We start from the raw sequence: 16533 nt of genomic DNA, 5'->3' as shown, positions 1-16533 counted from the left end.
TGGGAAATGTAGTTTTTAATGGTAATGGGGGAATTTGGAACAAACATCTTGTACTGGTAAAACAGAAAGACAGGGTTTGATGGTGCAGTGTGGTGGTAGAACAATGGAGATGAAGTGTCACTGTACAGGAATCAGCAGGAAGTGGGAGTGGTAGACATTTCAAATGCAACTGGGAGAGACATGGGACTTTTAGAGCCCTAATGAATCTTTGAAGATCTCTGATAGTTCTAGCCCTGATAAGAGCATAAAGTAGATGCTGACTGGCCAGACAGTGCTGCTTTGCAGATAATTATAGCATATGTCATCCTTTCAGTCTTTTTTTATCCTGTTGCTTAGCATGTAGTTTGGCATACTAGGGTAAAGATGTGAAATAAAAATAGTTAAGGTAAATAAAATAATTATGAAATATTTTATTCTGCAGTATTTATTTCCAGATCATTTTCTTATACTCCATTTAAAAAATATTGTAGAAGCTTCAAGAATGTCTACTCTGGTACCATGTTTGGTTTATTTTTTTATGATCAGACTTATGCATTTTAATGACACAAAACTGTCTGGTTAAATATAGGAATAGCTTTAGACTATTTTTATACTTGCTCTGCCTGAGTAGCCATAGGGAAAAATTTTAGTAAGGGCTATAATCAAAATAATCTTTTGTGCACTGACCATGGAAAGCTAGGCAGTAGTGACCTCTTTCTGCCTCACATACCCCATCAGGCAAGGCTGACACCCCCACCCCTCAATGAGAGGTTTTCCAAACCAGAGGACGTGACTGGTTGGCAGAGGTGGATGCAGTGTCAGTCTGGCTGACACTCTGTAGTTTCTTGCAAATGTGAAGTGAGCACAGAAAACACGGATTTTGTTCGTTCTGCCTTATTCTGCTTGGAGGCTGATCTGTCAAATTTGGAAGTGATGTTAGGTCTTAATGACTTAATCTAGATAACACTGACACTGAATGTGCCCAATTGCCAGAATTTCTGCCTTGGTATATGAAGAGTGGAAAAATTGTAAAATTTGTAAGAATTTTTGGGGTTTCCTGTAGGGTTTTTTTCTTTAGATTTTCTGATACATGGTGCAAACTTTTGCACTGGCTTTTGAGAGTCAGTTCCATCTACATGCTGCAAATTCAGTTTTTTGTATAGAAAGAAAGGTTTTGTCTCTTCAAGTTTGTGTATTTAGTTATTGGCAAAATGAGCTTGCAGGTGGAACCAGTGATTTCTTCCAGAATTACTAACCCTGATCTTTCTCCACAAACATGCCTTTAATTAAGTAAATTGATGCTAACTCTTGATTCATTCCTGCTTTCCAAAGGAAAGATTTTTTTCGAGGAGGAGGGGAGAGGAGATGTCTGTGGCCATCTCATAGTATTTTTCACTGCTTTGTGATGTAGTTCTCCTTTATTACAGGAACACTTACTCAGAATGAGATGATATTTAAGCGTCTCCACCTAGGTACTGTTTCCTATGGAACAGACACAATGGATGAAATACAGAGTCATATTATAAACTCTTATTCACAGGTATGTCATAAATCATTTACTTTTCATATGGGGGGTTTAATGACATTGAAGCATTGTTGTTAATAATTATGTCTAGAATTTGAGATGCTATGAAAGTTGTCATGTGTAGGTATCTCTTAAGAAATTTGATAGAAGGGAAAAATTTGTGAGTGTACGTAGTTCTCTCCTGACTCCAAAGTTCCTCATAATTCCCACTTAAAGAGATTTACTTTTCTGTTCTTCTCTAGCAGAAATCTGTGTAACCTGTCTGTGCAGTGTAGTCTTTCTTCTGCCAAATCATCTAAGAGTAAGCTATTCAATTCTGTGACTACAAATTATAAGGAAGTGTCCAGAACAAAATGAACAGTAATTATATCTTTGAAGATACTCATCAAGAATATACATCGAAAAGCCTCATTTTTTGGTATAACCAAATAGTATAACAGTAGTTGTCAAAATAAAACTTACATAGGTGTATTTAAAAATTCTTTTTTTAAAAAATAGGATTATTTCAAACAGCATAAAACTGGCAGGGAGAAAGGGTGATAAAATGGAAAACTCCATATTGCTTGAGGACAAAGTGTTCTTGTGATATGTAAGAGTGCTTGGTCTGGAAAGTGTACAAGAGGATTGTGACTCCTTGTCTCTGTGTGGGTCAGTTATGGGATTCTGCAAGCATTACTTGCATTTCCCATGTGTGTACACTGTTTGGGTGCTTGCTGCAAACCTTCCTAAACACCTGATTCTACTAGGAGATTAGGATGAACTTTGTGCTTTATTTTTTATTTCTATTCTTTGAAACAAAAAAAATAAGGACATTTACAGTAGAGGCAACAAATAAAAAATTAACTAGTATTTCTGTGTTTACAGTATGATGATAAAAATTTTAATAATTTTTTCTGTAGTAGTTAATGTGGATACACAAACATGACTGCCTAACACAGTTTATGGCAAATTTGGGAGGAAACCTCCAAATGGGGTCCCTCTAGAAAGCAAACTCAAGTGGCCCCTCCCCCACCACTGGTTTGAGAAAGATTTCCTTGAAGAAAACTGGAAAAAACTGTTTATTTAACAAGCAAAGTATTCACAAGTATAAAGAAATTAATAATACCAAACAATGAAATCTCTCGCTGTTCTGAAGAGATGGCAAATTCAGAAAGTCCTTTTGTAGTTCCAAGAGAATCCTCTGGGGGTTTTTCTTGGCTCACTGAGTGTCTCTCAGTTCCTCTGGTGCTGGAAAATGCCACATCCCAGGCCCCGGTGAGCCAGAGGTGTGAGGTCCTGGTGTTTTTCTGGGTGTTCAGTCCAAAGCAGTTCCCAGAAAAAGAAAAGCACAGTCAAGGGAACTTCTTTGTCTCAGCTAGCTAAAAACTAAGAGCAAAGGAGAGCTCTGTCCTGCTGTCTGTGTAGCAGACAACACAGTCTGTGAGAAGGATAAAGGGGAGCAAGTGCAGTTTCTGATAACAAACTGAGCTTCTTCTCCGTCCCTCTGCTCTCAGAACCAGTCTTAAAGGTGCAGAACTCAATATCCAGCACAAACAGAACAGATAACTGGGGATACAAGCATCATAAAGTCACACTAGGACACCCAGTTAAGTTTGTAGACTGACCTCCTTGTCTGTGTCCTCATTTTCTCTCTAGAAGAAGTATAGGATCAACAATTGATTGGAGTATCTAGCTGTGCTGTGTTGTAAACTATGGCTCCCTTCTTATTTGCTCAAAATAAAAATAAAAGTTTAATTTAACGCCACACTGGACCCAGTTAATACTTTGTAGCTTTTGGGAGGAGAGACAGGAGGAAAGACAGTGATGAAGTGTGTACATTTTAAGTTCACAACTTAAATTTTTAATTATTTTCTGTCTATACAATTCAACAAATGCCCTTCTTGAATTCTTTTCCTTGGATAAATCTATTTCAGCCTAATTTTTAGTAGGTATAGCTGTGAATATTAAGTGAGATACAATAATCATGCCTTGGAAATGGGAAATGGAGCTCTTTCACCTAAAGATCAGCTGTCCAGATCTGGTTCAGAATGTGTTAACTGAAATTAACTGCTACTCACCAAGTTTATAAAAATCACCCAAACCTGGCTTTCTTACAATGTGCCATTTGGGTATTCACAGTAACAGCTGTAGCGATAAATGATATTAACTGACAGTCTTGAGCTGGCACACCTTGGTCTGAGTGAGTTTGACAGCTAAGCACCAGTCTTCTAGGGGAGGCATGCTCACAAACACCAGTTTTATATTTTGCTGTCTATATATTTTAAATTTGCTACCTGAAAAGAATTGCACAATTCCTGGAATTCTTACTACTCAAAGCTTTTAGTAATTTACTGTAAATTTAATGAGGGGCAACCATGGTTACAAGTTTTTAGTAACTGTAACATATTTAAAATAAGACATGTGAGGGAAACTTTTCTTCTCAGTTGTGGGAAAAAGATTTCCAAAATGTAGGTTTGCTATTAGTAGATGATGAAAAGAACTTTCTTGGAACGTCCTTTTTTTCAGCTTTATATAACACTACTCTGTGTTTAAATAATGCTTTATAAATAATGCTTTAATTGTGCCTGTGTTAGTAGCAACTTGTTAAAACAGAACAGTGATGGAGTCTCAGTAACAAACCAAGCAACTACTAAACAATTGTTTCAATCTGAAAAAGTATGGTGAGGTTTTTTAATTTAAACCATGATAATAGAAGCTGACGGTTAGCTAGGCAGTGGTTCTTGTGTGACATTGATTTTATCCCTTGTTTGTGTTCTGTTTTATTATTACAGTGGACCTACCAGACTATTGTCATCTTAATGTAACACACAAATCTATTATAACCTGATTATATTTCCCCACTGGAAGCATTTTGTGATAGAGGGCATAATCTTTAATGGAATTTGTGTGAAATTAAATTATACAAGCATCAATAAACATAACATAATTCAGAAGGAGTAAATCAGCTTAATTTATTTGTGACTGTAATGGCATCAGTGTTAGCAGAATGCAAATGCAGAGGTTTAAAGCAGTAGCTGAAAAGCAGTGCCAGATGAGCAGAAAGTTAAACCCTTTATTAGACAACACTGTAATTTGATGGGCAGAATGTTCACGGTTCAGCAGATTGCAGTCAGGAGGAAAAAAGCGTGGATTCTGAAAAGGGTTTCTGAGTTCCATTGGAGTGAGTGGAAGAGCCCTGTGGTGGTACTGCTGATATATTTAATGTGCTGACTTTTAAACAAAAAAACAAAACCCAACCAGCAAAAACCAATAACCCCCCCCCCAAAAAGAAACCCAACTTATTTTAACTAATTGTGAACACACAGTACTTTTCAGAGGAAGATTAGCTCTGTCATGTGCTCGAGCATTTGTGAAAGATAACTTAAAACAGTGCTAGTTTATTGGTTATGCAACAGTAATACAATCCTCAAGTATGTGTCAAGCTGTTATTTTGCATGATTATTTTATTAGATTATTGCATTCTTGTGAGGACAAAAAACATTTCAGCTGCAGCAAAAGAGTAAAACTGAATTAGTTCACAAATAATACAAAGAAATTGTGTAAGTTATAAATAAAATCAGCAATATTTGTATTTTAATTATTCCTAATATTCATACTTGAAAATATTCCTGCTTTTGTTCTTCTGATCTCTTCTGATCTCCTATTCTTCTGGTCTCTCTGATCGACACAAATGTGGTCATCTTTTAAAATACAGAGATTTAGGTGATTTTTTTTTTTTAAAAAGGGGTTCTTTTCAGTTTATTGACACAGGTGAAGAAGAACAACAAAACAGCAAATTTTGAAATTTTGTCTCAGTGTTTCTGAACTCATCCACTTGGTGGCTGGTTTAAATACTTTCTTTTTAAAAGGAAAAAAAAAAATTCACTTAATGCAATAGACACGAAAGGACTATTGTGACAGATCATAGAAAACTGTAAAATCTGAAGTGAGGTAGCAGGGGTTTCTGCAGAATCCAATCAGCCTATTCAGCCCTTTTCCAACATACTTGTTTTCATTTCACATTTTTCAATTGTCTTCAGGCTCTGTTATTGAAATTTGACTACAAATGCAAGGTGATGACACATAGTTATGTATAATTTCTTTAAAAAAGGAGATGAGGCATTTTATTTATCACAAGCTGAATGAATTAAACGTAGGTTATATAAAAATAAATGGGTGCTTCCTAGCCTTATTTATCAACCTTTGCAAAGGGAACAGTCAGATACGGATAGACAAGTATTCATGTTTGGTTTCCTTTTCTGAACTTTGGTTTATTATTTGTTGTGTTGGGTCTTAAAGGTGCACTCTCAGAACAGCGGGAACAGTACAAGCTCAACACCATCCAGGAAAGCTCAATCGTCGGCGCCCAAAGTGCGCAAGAGCGTCAGCAGTCGGATCCACGAAGCGGTGAAGGCCATCGCGCTCTGCCACAACGTCACCCCCGTCTATGAATCCCGGGCTGGGGTGTCTGCAGAAACAGAGTATGCAGAAGTGGATCAGGACTTCAGCGATGAAAATCGAACCTACCAGGCTTCCAGCCCTGATGAGGTTGGTATGCAAGGCTGAAAATATTTGTAACTCCTAAAGAATGGGGTGAACTAAGTAAAAAAGAGAAATGCTGTGAAAAAAAGGTGTTTTGAGCAGGGGTTTCTTTAAAATTAGTATGTTACTATAAGACACAAAATAACACAATGCACACACAGCGCTATTTTCAAAGTAAAAAAGAGAACTTTTAATTTCTAACTTTAACATTTATAGATTTCTAAAAGTGACAGTAGATTAGAAGGCAAAAGTGCTACCTCTCCAATGACACTAAACAAACTAACTGTCTATCAAATATCTCTTCGTCTATAAAAGAATACAAAACAATGTGTTATTTACAAAAAGTGTGTGAAAAAGTTCATTACAAGAATGTAAACATCAAAAAGCTTAAAAAATCTTAAAAAATCAAAACAACATTAGTATTAATCTGCTTTTATATTTTCTACAGCTTAGGAAAGATCTGCTGGTTCTGATGCCTTGCTGTATAAAAGTGTTTTCAGTTATTTGACTTAAAGACCTGTGAAGTCAGTGCTTTGGGGTCAATACTGTATCGAGGATTGCAGTTAAAGGTTTATAATTTTTTATTATTATTCTCAAAACATTAATCCATGTATGAATCATAGTATGCTACTAAAGGGAATTTGAAACTGTTCTGAATGATGAACAACCTGGTACATTAGTTAGAGATGCTGCCAGATACCGGAACATACAGATTCCTAACAGGAAAAAACAAACTAACAAAACCCCCAGAAAGAAACAAACAAAAAACCTCATCAAACTTTGAATGCTTCTGTAGAAAATGTTTTGAGCTTCAAACTCTAGGCAGCTTCATAATCTTTAGGGTTCTTTCAAAATTGCATCAAGTGTAGCACAAATTTAAAATACCATTTCAATAAAAACATGCCTTTGAGTTTTATTGAAATCCAAATTTTAAACAAATTGCAGTGCTTTCATTGGATTTGAGTTATTGTTCTGAATAATCCTATTTTGGTCCCTAAATTGATTGCCTAAAATTCAATCTAAAAAGATACTAGAAGAGAGAGGCAAAGCTCATGTTGCAGGATGCTGCAAAGAGTTTGCTTTATAATAATGTGTGTAGTTGATATAGTAAAATGGAGAAATAGACTGTTTTGAGGTTGGTTTGCATTTGAAAGTGAGCAGGTTGAGAAGAATCTTTGTTTTAAAGAATTTCTATCATTTTCTGAAGGTACTGGTTTTGTTGTAGCCCCCGTAGCTTAGTCATAAATAAAATAAGGGTTTTGTAAGATGTGAAGAAGAAATTATGTACCTGAAAGCCTGAATATTTCTGTAGCTGTGAAAGTTGATCTTGTGCAAGATAATGTTTCTTTCACAAACTTTATCCTGCTACATAGTATATTATTCATGTATACATTTGGTTTTCATGTCTAATTTGTCACCATATGTAATGCCAACAAAACTTGAGCAGTTCATACTGCAGGCTATCATTGCTAAAAGTAACAGGTCTGCAACAAGGGTTTTTAGGAATGCAAGAAATAAAATTAAATCTGTCTTCATGTAGTAAGAAGCTAGCAGACATTACATACCTTTCGGATGCCATAAACACAGTTCATAGTGTAAAAGGATTGTAGAATATAAAAAAGTGTCTGGTTCTCCATGACTAAAAAATGGCAGTCAGAACAGTTTTAAAAATAAAACTCTTGATTTTTAAATAAAGAGGTAGAACTTGAGATGCTGATCTTTGGCTAAAATCAATAATCCATAATACTGTGTATGGTGTTATATAGTGTGAGCTGATCCACGTTATGAATTGAGAATCCTGGAAGGGCATTTGTTTATACCAGAAGGGCATTTGTTTATCATATATATTTGTATAATGTTTGACTAGTATTATGCACAATTGAGCAAATTTTCATCTGCACATGCATTCATATTTACTTAATGTTTCAGTTTAATGAGCCTGTGAGGTGCTACTGAGTATAATGAATGAATGCATGAGCAAGGATCTGACTATGAAGATATGATGGCAACTATAAATTAAGTAAATATTCTGCTTTAATAGTCAAAGGTATTACTAAATCAGGGGAAGAGATGTGCATTTGAGAGAGACTATGTGAGTTTTTTCTCCTGCTCGCTCCTCTCTCCCTGTGGGCTTTTGTATATTTGTTCAGTTGTTTGAAAGCTGAAAATGCTACCATGAAGAGCAATTCTCATCCCATATTTACTAAAGAAAGCATCTGTAAGACTCGAGAATTATACAAGCGGTGCCCTGGGAAGACAGTAGGGAATTTGACCTTGGAAAGATGAAAGGAAGGAAAGGAAAGTTGATAAAGTGCTAATATAATAGATCTGGGACTCAGGGTGGAAAAGGAGGTAGAAGAAGAAATCAACAACAAAGAAACTGTTCATGCTGCAAGGGAGATAATGCACAGATACCATTTTAATAATGATTTTCTTATCATTTCAATTCATACCTTAAAACTATATGGCAGTGAGATGAAATGTTTCCATTCTAAAACAGGCTTAAATTTCATTTTTGTTTCTCAAAGATAATGCTTGAAACACTAGTAAAATTATCATATTGAACAAATATGCTTTTATATAATGAGAAATTGATGTTAGATGGAGTCTTGTAAAAAGAAGCTACGAAAAGCATATAAACACCATAAAAATTGCAGCATGACAGAAAAAAGCCTAAGAGTTGAAAGACTAGCTAGGTCTTTATCATAATTTTTTTAAGACTTCTATTGATGCAATGTTTGCAAATCACTGGAGCCTAAGGAAAATAATGTAAATGGTTCATTATTTAGCTTATTGAACTTTCCTGCAGTTAGGTTGACGGATGATGCCAATGTTTCCCAATCACCAAAGTACCATTTTAAAAGCATTTTTTATTGAATAAAGTGCTTTGAATATTGCACCCTGGAGCTTTATTTAGGGAAATGGTTCAATTGATGTTTTCTGTTTAACCTCAGCACTGACCTATCACAACATACTTGGTTAATAAGCAACATTATCATTTAATAGACTTAACCGGTTTTATGCATTGTACTTTCTCCACATTGCAACTCTGTTCTCTTAGATGTTGTTTATGGATCTGGCTTGATTGCAGTCTTTTGAAACAAGATGTTATTTGCATAGTTGTGTGTTGCACTATATAATATTGCACGATCACACCATAGGATGTAAAGAGCAGAGAACAGTATGTAAGTATAAACTAGTCTTCCATGTAGGAGGGTATAAGCAACAGCTCAGCAATAAGCTGACTATGCTACACACTTAATTAATTGACTTGAGGAACTCTTTTGAAATTCCTCACATCTGTGCATATATGTGTGCATCCATATACAGATATAATATGACCATAACAAAGTATGCACATTTAGAAGTAGGTACATTCATCATAAAAGATGTATTTTAAGAATGTATTCATTGTTAGAGTAACCTGAGATAAGTAACCTGATTTTGTATTCATAATGCAAACCCTACTTATGCCAGGCTCTTTGTTTCTTATGATAAGTGATCAATATTTCATTTTCTCTGAAAGAGTGGAAAGTTTCATTTGTCTGTCACTTGTCCTCTACAGCTGTAGCATAGCAAACAATAAACATTCACTGAGAGCCCACTGGATGGAAAAAAAAAAAAAAAAGAAAAAGGAAAAAAGCCACACCGAAACTCAGCTTCGACTTTGCCATCATAGGTGTGGGTTCAGCTCATCTGTAGAAAGCCAGCTACCTTAATGTAATGAACAATCATGAAAGGATATAAGCTAAGTAGGCAAAGTGATAGAGTTCAAAGGTCAGAGACCCAAGCAATTCAGGGCATGCTAGGAACAGGAGCCTTTGAAGACCTTTGCTCCCCTTAGTCAGAAAAGGTTGATCAGTCATGATTTTTAATGACTGCTTACTCTCATAAACCAGCTATTTATTGGTTATGCTTTGTCCTGTGCTATTATAGTCTCAAGCATTTCTAATTCCAGGATCTTGAATATTTAAATACTACCTAAAGTGTGGTCAGTTATTTAATTCCAACGTTTCTGTCCAGAGACAACAGAGTTGCTAAAATTAATTACAAGGATACAAAGCCAATCATTTAAAAACAGACAGGGAAATTATATGCCCTTAGTGAAGCAGCTTTTGTGTTTACAAAAGTGAAGCTGTAATGTATGAGACATGTTGTATTGTTTAATTCATTTTATTGTGTGTGCTTATTGAAGCAAGACTAATTGTGTTGTTTTGTCAATGTATTGTGAAAAGCAAATCACTCAGTAGCATAAAACCATCACTTGCGTGACCTTCGAGACCCACAAAGAATAACTACTCCATAGCTTGTCTTGAATATTGATTGGTAGTTTTTTCACATGATCAAGCTGTATTTTTAAGTTAATAATTTTATTTTAATTATGAAGGGGTTTTTTTGAAAAGTGACAGACTGCAAATGTTAGTTATAAAATCATTGTTAATAAATATAAACAAACCACTGATTGGAAACAGATATGAGTTGTTGAACAGTCCTGATGGAAATGGTTGGAAATACTCAGGCAGTGGGGAAAGGATAGCTCACTGCTTATTTTCTGTTTCCAAAGCAAAAGCCTTAACTTAAAAATACCACGCTTAAAATGTCTGTGCACCTTATACAACAGTTTGATTTTGAAAGCAGTTCCTGTTGTCTGAAGTGATGCTCTTTAATACTCTGAAAGAAATACAGGTGGGTTACATGGGAGTCCTTCTTAAGCAGCAAAACTAGCTTACAAAATTTCCATGTCTAGTCTTTCTTTCTTGCCCTACAAATTGCTCCCTCATATATGCCAAAACCATTGAAGACTTTATTTATGCAGGTTCTTTTTTGGTTAAATTGGTCAGGTTCATAGCAGGGCTCCAGGAAAAGAAGTGAGTACAACTGTGGTGGAACTCCTAAACTGCCCTGTGAGGTAGAGAACTGCCAACTGCAGCCACGAGGCAGTGGATCTTTTTCATAAACTGATGTTACCTCAAAAGAGAATATTGTATATTGAAAGTGGCAATTATTTGTTGATAAACTGTCTTGAGCAATAAACACTGTAAATGTTGAGCAGCTCAATATTTCTGCTAAGGAGCAAAAATGATAGTCTGGGCCATAAGGAAAGGAAAGCAGGGCATGATAGCCAGGCTGCTGGAGGCTGTGGCCTTAGTGATGAGGTGTGGACATGCTCTCAGAGCATGTCCACACCTCAGAGCATGTCCTGTGATGGAAACCTGCAGTCAAGAGTATTATTGTACAGGTCAACCCTAACCCAGCACGTAAGCTGTTTGGTTTGATATGGTTCCATAAATGAACATTTCTAAACAAATGGGATGATAAGGTCCCCAAAATATGGACATGAATTGTGCTTTTAAAGTTTCACCTCTTCATGCCCTTCTGGAAATGCACTTATTCCTCGGGTGACTGAGTTAGAAACACACTCCTACTGAGAGAAGCTGCTTCTACCTCCTGAGCTGCTACTGCTCTAGCTGATGTTGTGGGTTGCACAGTTACTGCTTGATTTGGGAGAGTTTCCTTATGAAATCTCTGAATTTGAGTGGAAATCTGTGCCCTGGTAATTGAAGAGTTTGCTGTTTGGATCTGTGAACTATAGAAGCTCAGAGTGTTGGGTGGCCATTAGTGGGGAGACTGCTGACAGAAGCAACCAGAGTTCAAGAGTGGGCATGTGGTAAATGGAAGCATCTGAAAGATTTAGGGTAAGAGCACTAAATGAGGTGTTCAGATCTGTTGCATTTCTGTTTCACAATGCAATTATTTGCTCCTTTCTTTCCTAATTTGGAAGTTGCTTCTTTGACATTATCATGTGAGAGGTGAATGGTTATCTTTAGCGGTTGGGTTGCTACTGAGGAGGAAGAAAATTAGTGAGTTAGCAACCACAACTCTCTCTTTGCCTCCATGTGCATTACCTGCCCTAGGAACACTGCACAGTTAGTGGGTTCACTGCATACCTGTGTCTCAGTAATGGAAACACCATTTACCCACCAACATGCTTATGTCTCCCAGGCAGCCAGTTTCCCTAGAAGGGAAGCTTTGTGATAAGCCAGGGAAGATCCATAAAACATTTAAATAAGTCCCTAATCTGGATTCAGGAAACTTGACACATTTCATCTGTGTTTGTGTGTCAGCAAATTAACAGTTATCTGCAAATAAATATTATCATTGCAATGGATTATTTTAAAACAAAATGGTAGCATCACTATCAAAGCCTTTTGTGTTTGTCCAACCTTTAATTGCTTTATCTGACTTCATCCATTATGTCAAGCTCTGTAGAATCCACAGCTGCTGCATTTTCCTGGTATTCTAGGAGTTCTTGATTTAAGTACACTAGATTACAAGACCATTTTAATGTAAAGGTTCCAAAATATATTGAAGAGAAGAGGATGTATTTGTAGAAGGGAAACCTCAAGAAGAGAGACTAGCCTAAAAATCCTTTTTCTGAACTCTCTATAGCCAGCCTTTCAGTATATGTGTATTTGTTAAGATTTATAATGTAGATATTCATGCCATTTGTGAAATACTTGTTTAGGAAAAAAAAATTCTGCATTCTAAAAGCTTCAGGTATTTTAATGGTAAGATCTGGCTATGTTGTTTTGGGTGCTGCTCTGATTTATTCTGAGTGATGGGAGTCAAACTCATCTTTCTCTCAAGTTTTTTCAGTGTCCTTGAAGGCATCTGTTTGACTCTTGAGCCATATTGACTGTTTCTCGTATGGTATTTGCCCTGATCAATTTAAAAGAAAAAATAAATATGCAGTTTTATATAGGCCAGGTATAAGAACACAAAATGACTGCTGCAAAATGCTAATTCCAATGGTATGTGAAGCCAAGCATAAATATAATAAACAGATTTGAGTCACCAAATATAGAACACTTCAGTCCTAGCTGCAAAGGGACACAAATAAGATGATAGGGTTTTAGTAGCAAGATGCAATTTACAGGTCAGAATGTAATAGTAACCCTTCACTGTGAAAATTGAAAATTAACCTTGGAAGTACTGGATTGTTTACAGCTTATATGCTACTTCTGGCAAAGAAGAAAAGTTTGTAAAAAGGCTTCCTGCAGTTTTCAAGAATTTAAAATGGTGCTTTTCAAAGCGTGCTCTATTCTCTTCCATTACTGCATTTCACAGTATTTTCATTGGCAGATGGCATTACTAGGGTTTTTTACAGGTTCACGCAGGATTTTATTCCAATTTTAAATTTTCTTAGAAGCTGAGGTGCTTTATTTGCTTTGTGTGAAATTCTTAGTGACCATCATGTCCACTGAACTTATCTAGGGAATTTTCTACTTGCATGTTTTTTATCAGAGTGCTTGATTTTTAATTTTTTTTTCATCTTGCCTGAGATTAATCGCAGAGCCTATTAATCCATAAAAATCCAGGATCCATAAAATTCATGTGAACTTCATTATAGTTATCTTTCCAGTGATTTAAAAATCTGGTTTCCAGTAAAGATTAGCATTTGGAAAACTAAAAGCAGATTGAGAAGAAGTTTTCTTAAATTGGAAAAAAAAATTTGGCATGGAATGTGTCTTTTATATAAAACAGTTAAATCAGTAAAACAGTTTTTCTAAAATATTAATTTTTTTGAAGGAATAAATCACCTGGTTGTGGTGGGAGCTATTTAAAGTATAATATAGAAAAATGTTGAAGTTAGATGTCATGCACTTCAAAGCAGCAAAATTTTGGAAAAGGGACTTTCCCATGTGAGTTTGTGGGATGCTCTATTGTAAGCTTGGTTTCCATCTTCTTTGATGTCAGAAGTCATATTACTGTTGAAACAAAGTATTTTGCATATTTGAAAATTGATATTATGCAAGTGAGCAAAGTAAACTAAAAATAAGGTCCTTTGCTTACCCATTTTTTACCTATTACATTGTCTCAACTTGCATGAAACTGAAGATGTAGTAAAATATTTTATATTGAAATACTACGAAAGAATTTTACTTACATAATGGTCTTGTTGATATAGAAATTGTCTTTTCATTTTGCAAAATTTCTACTCAATGTCCCTGATTTATTGCTGAATGTATGTGGGTATTTATTAGAATAGTTATTTCTGAACAATGTATTCAGAATACCTCATTCTCAGCAATAAGTTCAAGAAAGTTTTTATATTCTTCATAAGAAATGTTGTAAGCTCTTCAAGGGAAACATGTAATTTGATGTGTTAATATTTTTTCCTCACTCTGCTGCTATTCACTTGGTTTTTTCCCTAGATTCTTGGAAGAGTTTATACTTTCACCCTAGGAACAGTTTGGTTTTAACCTAATTTATGTAAAATGTCATGGACCTCTCACATTTAAATATGTCTTTTTTTTTTTTTTTTCCTTTCATTCTTTAGGTAGCTCTGGTGCAGTGGACAGAGAGTGTGGGTCTCACTCTGGTTAACAGGGATCTGACATCAATGCAGCTGAAGACCCCTGGTGGGCACATCCTGACATATTACATCCTGCAGATCTTCCCCTTCACTTCTGAGAGCAAGCGAATGGGCATCATAGTTAGGGTAATTGGGGGCATTTTCTGGGTGTTTGGTTTGTTTTTTTTTTTAATTCTGGCAGATCAGACTAATTCATTCCTTCTGCAACAGACAATTGCACAGAAATCCATTGATTACATTTGCCTGTGTGTGGATTCCCTGAATATGCAATGAATGTTGTATCATTAAAATGTGTAACAAGCACATACACTAAGTTATTAGTAAATTTTTAATTACCAGGTATTTCAGAGATATAGAGCTTTCTGCTTTGGGCTGGTATTTGCCATCCAAGAAACAAAATACAAGGTAGAGGGGACGTAACAGTGATATTTTAAAATTTAGTTTAGGGGTGCTGAGATTCTCTTATGCTTGTTGACTTCAGTTAGAACTGGTGCTCTTACATGGAAATAGCAGACATGTATCTCAGAGGAATCAGAGATAACACTGGAAATAGTAACATCAAGTAATAAAACCTACCCACTTCTTGGCAAGGTACTTTGTCTTTTATAAATGGGAACCTATTTAGTACTTCAGAAGGCAATTAAGTTATTGGTAGGTAATTGTTCTGACTTTATAAACAGATATTCCTCCCCCCCCTGACCCCTTCCCATTTCTTTTGTAAAATTTTAGGATGAATCTTCAGGAGAAATTACATTTTACATGAAGGGTGCAGATGTTGCCATGTCCACTATTGTACAGTACAATGATTGGTTAGAAGAAGAGGTAAGAAAGAAAATCAACATTTACAAAAATTAAAATTGTATAAAAATTTAAAATCTCAAATGTATCAGGTATTAGAATATGTTTAAAGGACAGTGTGGACAATGCAGTTATGGATTTTGAACTTCAGTTATGCATCTCCTGAATGGGTTTTAAGGGATTAAAACTATTTCCAATTCCTGAGTAACATAAAAGCAAAGCTGGTAGTAGTAGCAGGACACGTTCCTACTTAAAACAAGGAAAGTTGTTTTTTATTGACTGACCTTTCACATAAAACCTAATTACTACTGAGAAGTATTCTGCTATAAATCTTTTTATCTTTTGTTTGATCAAAATCTGCAGTGAGGTATGATTATGAATTACAGACTTTGACAAGCATTGTGTCCAAACTATTTTTTTACTGCATTTATTAAACTTCAAATAAAATAGTTAGTGACTGAATTTCAAACCTGATTAATATTTTTCAGTATGTGCTCTAGTAGATACCAGCAATCATCTTATTTTGACCCTACATACAGCCAATATGTTAATACAATGATTACACCATGTATGTTCATAATGGTATTGGCAATATGAATCAATATCTGCTGCAGGGCAGTTTGATTTATTCAGGGACATGAATAAATTAAACTCCCTCAAGACCTAGCAAAATGTCATAAAAATTACTTTTGGCGATAATGATGCACAATTAATTGTAAAATACTTGTTTAATTTATTTAGCTTTATGAGGTCAAATCAATAAGTGTTTGCACTGGAGAGCCTTGTTTTTCATTAAGACATGCTATTCCATGGCTATTTTAAATGTGTAGATGCTTTTCTGATAAGGGATACGTTCAGTGAAAAAAGAAATGTAACTCTGTTATGTGCCTCAGAAGTAGTTTTAATTTATTTTAAAGCTTCAACCTAAAAGAAATTTTCTTTAAGCTAGGAAAGGAGATCTAATTGACTTACTGATAGCAAACCACTTCATTTGGGAGACCTGAAGTATAATTGCTTTTCATCCTGTTTGTGGCTTCTCCAGCGTATTTTAAGAGTCTAAAGAAACACCAAAGCTACAGATACACCGTGTCAGCATACAGTGTAAAGCATGACCACAGGATTGAATATTTGCATGACTGTTCTGTGCTTTGGTTCATTTAGTGTGGTAATATGGCCCGAGAAGGACTGCGCACACTAGTGGTTGCCAAAAAATCCCTTACTGAAGAACAGTACCAAGATTTTGAGGTATGAAAGGACAGACTGATCTTGCATTTTATCATGTTTAATTACTTCAAGGAGAACATTGCTCTGTTTTATTTTTTTTTAAGGTTGC

At 35.5% G+C, this 16533-nt stretch overlaps 1 protein-coding gene across 2 annotated transcripts in view; it reads left to right on the top strand.

The window, feature by feature from the left end:
- Positions 1-16533, top strand: part of ATP9B (ATPase phospholipid transporting 9B (putative)) — a 150574-nt gene that overhangs the window by 120013 nt on the left and 14028 nt on the right. For both annotated transcript variants that reach the window (XM_050970706.1, XM_050970705.1), the window contains exons 14-18: positions 1407-1519; positions 5783-6031; positions 14367-14528; positions 15132-15224; positions 16362-16445. In XM_050970706.1, the coding sequence (XP_050826663.1) occupies positions 1407-1519; positions 5783-6031; positions 14367-14528; positions 15132-15224; positions 16362-16445 (701 nt within the window). The remainder of the gene's footprint in view (positions 1-1406; positions 1520-5782; positions 6032-14366; positions 14529-15131; positions 15225-16361; positions 16446-16533) is intronic.

The sequence above is a fragment of the Serinus canaria genome, chromosome 2 (assembly GCF_022539315.1).
Source record: "Serinus canaria isolate serCan28SL12 chromosome 2, serCan2020, whole genome shotgun sequence".
In the NCBI taxonomy this organism is placed as follows: domain Eukaryota; kingdom Metazoa; phylum Chordata; class Aves; order Passeriformes; family Fringillidae; genus Serinus; species Serinus canaria.
Note: the sequence above shows the minus strand (reverse complement) of the source record. Positions and strands in the feature narration are given on the sequence as shown.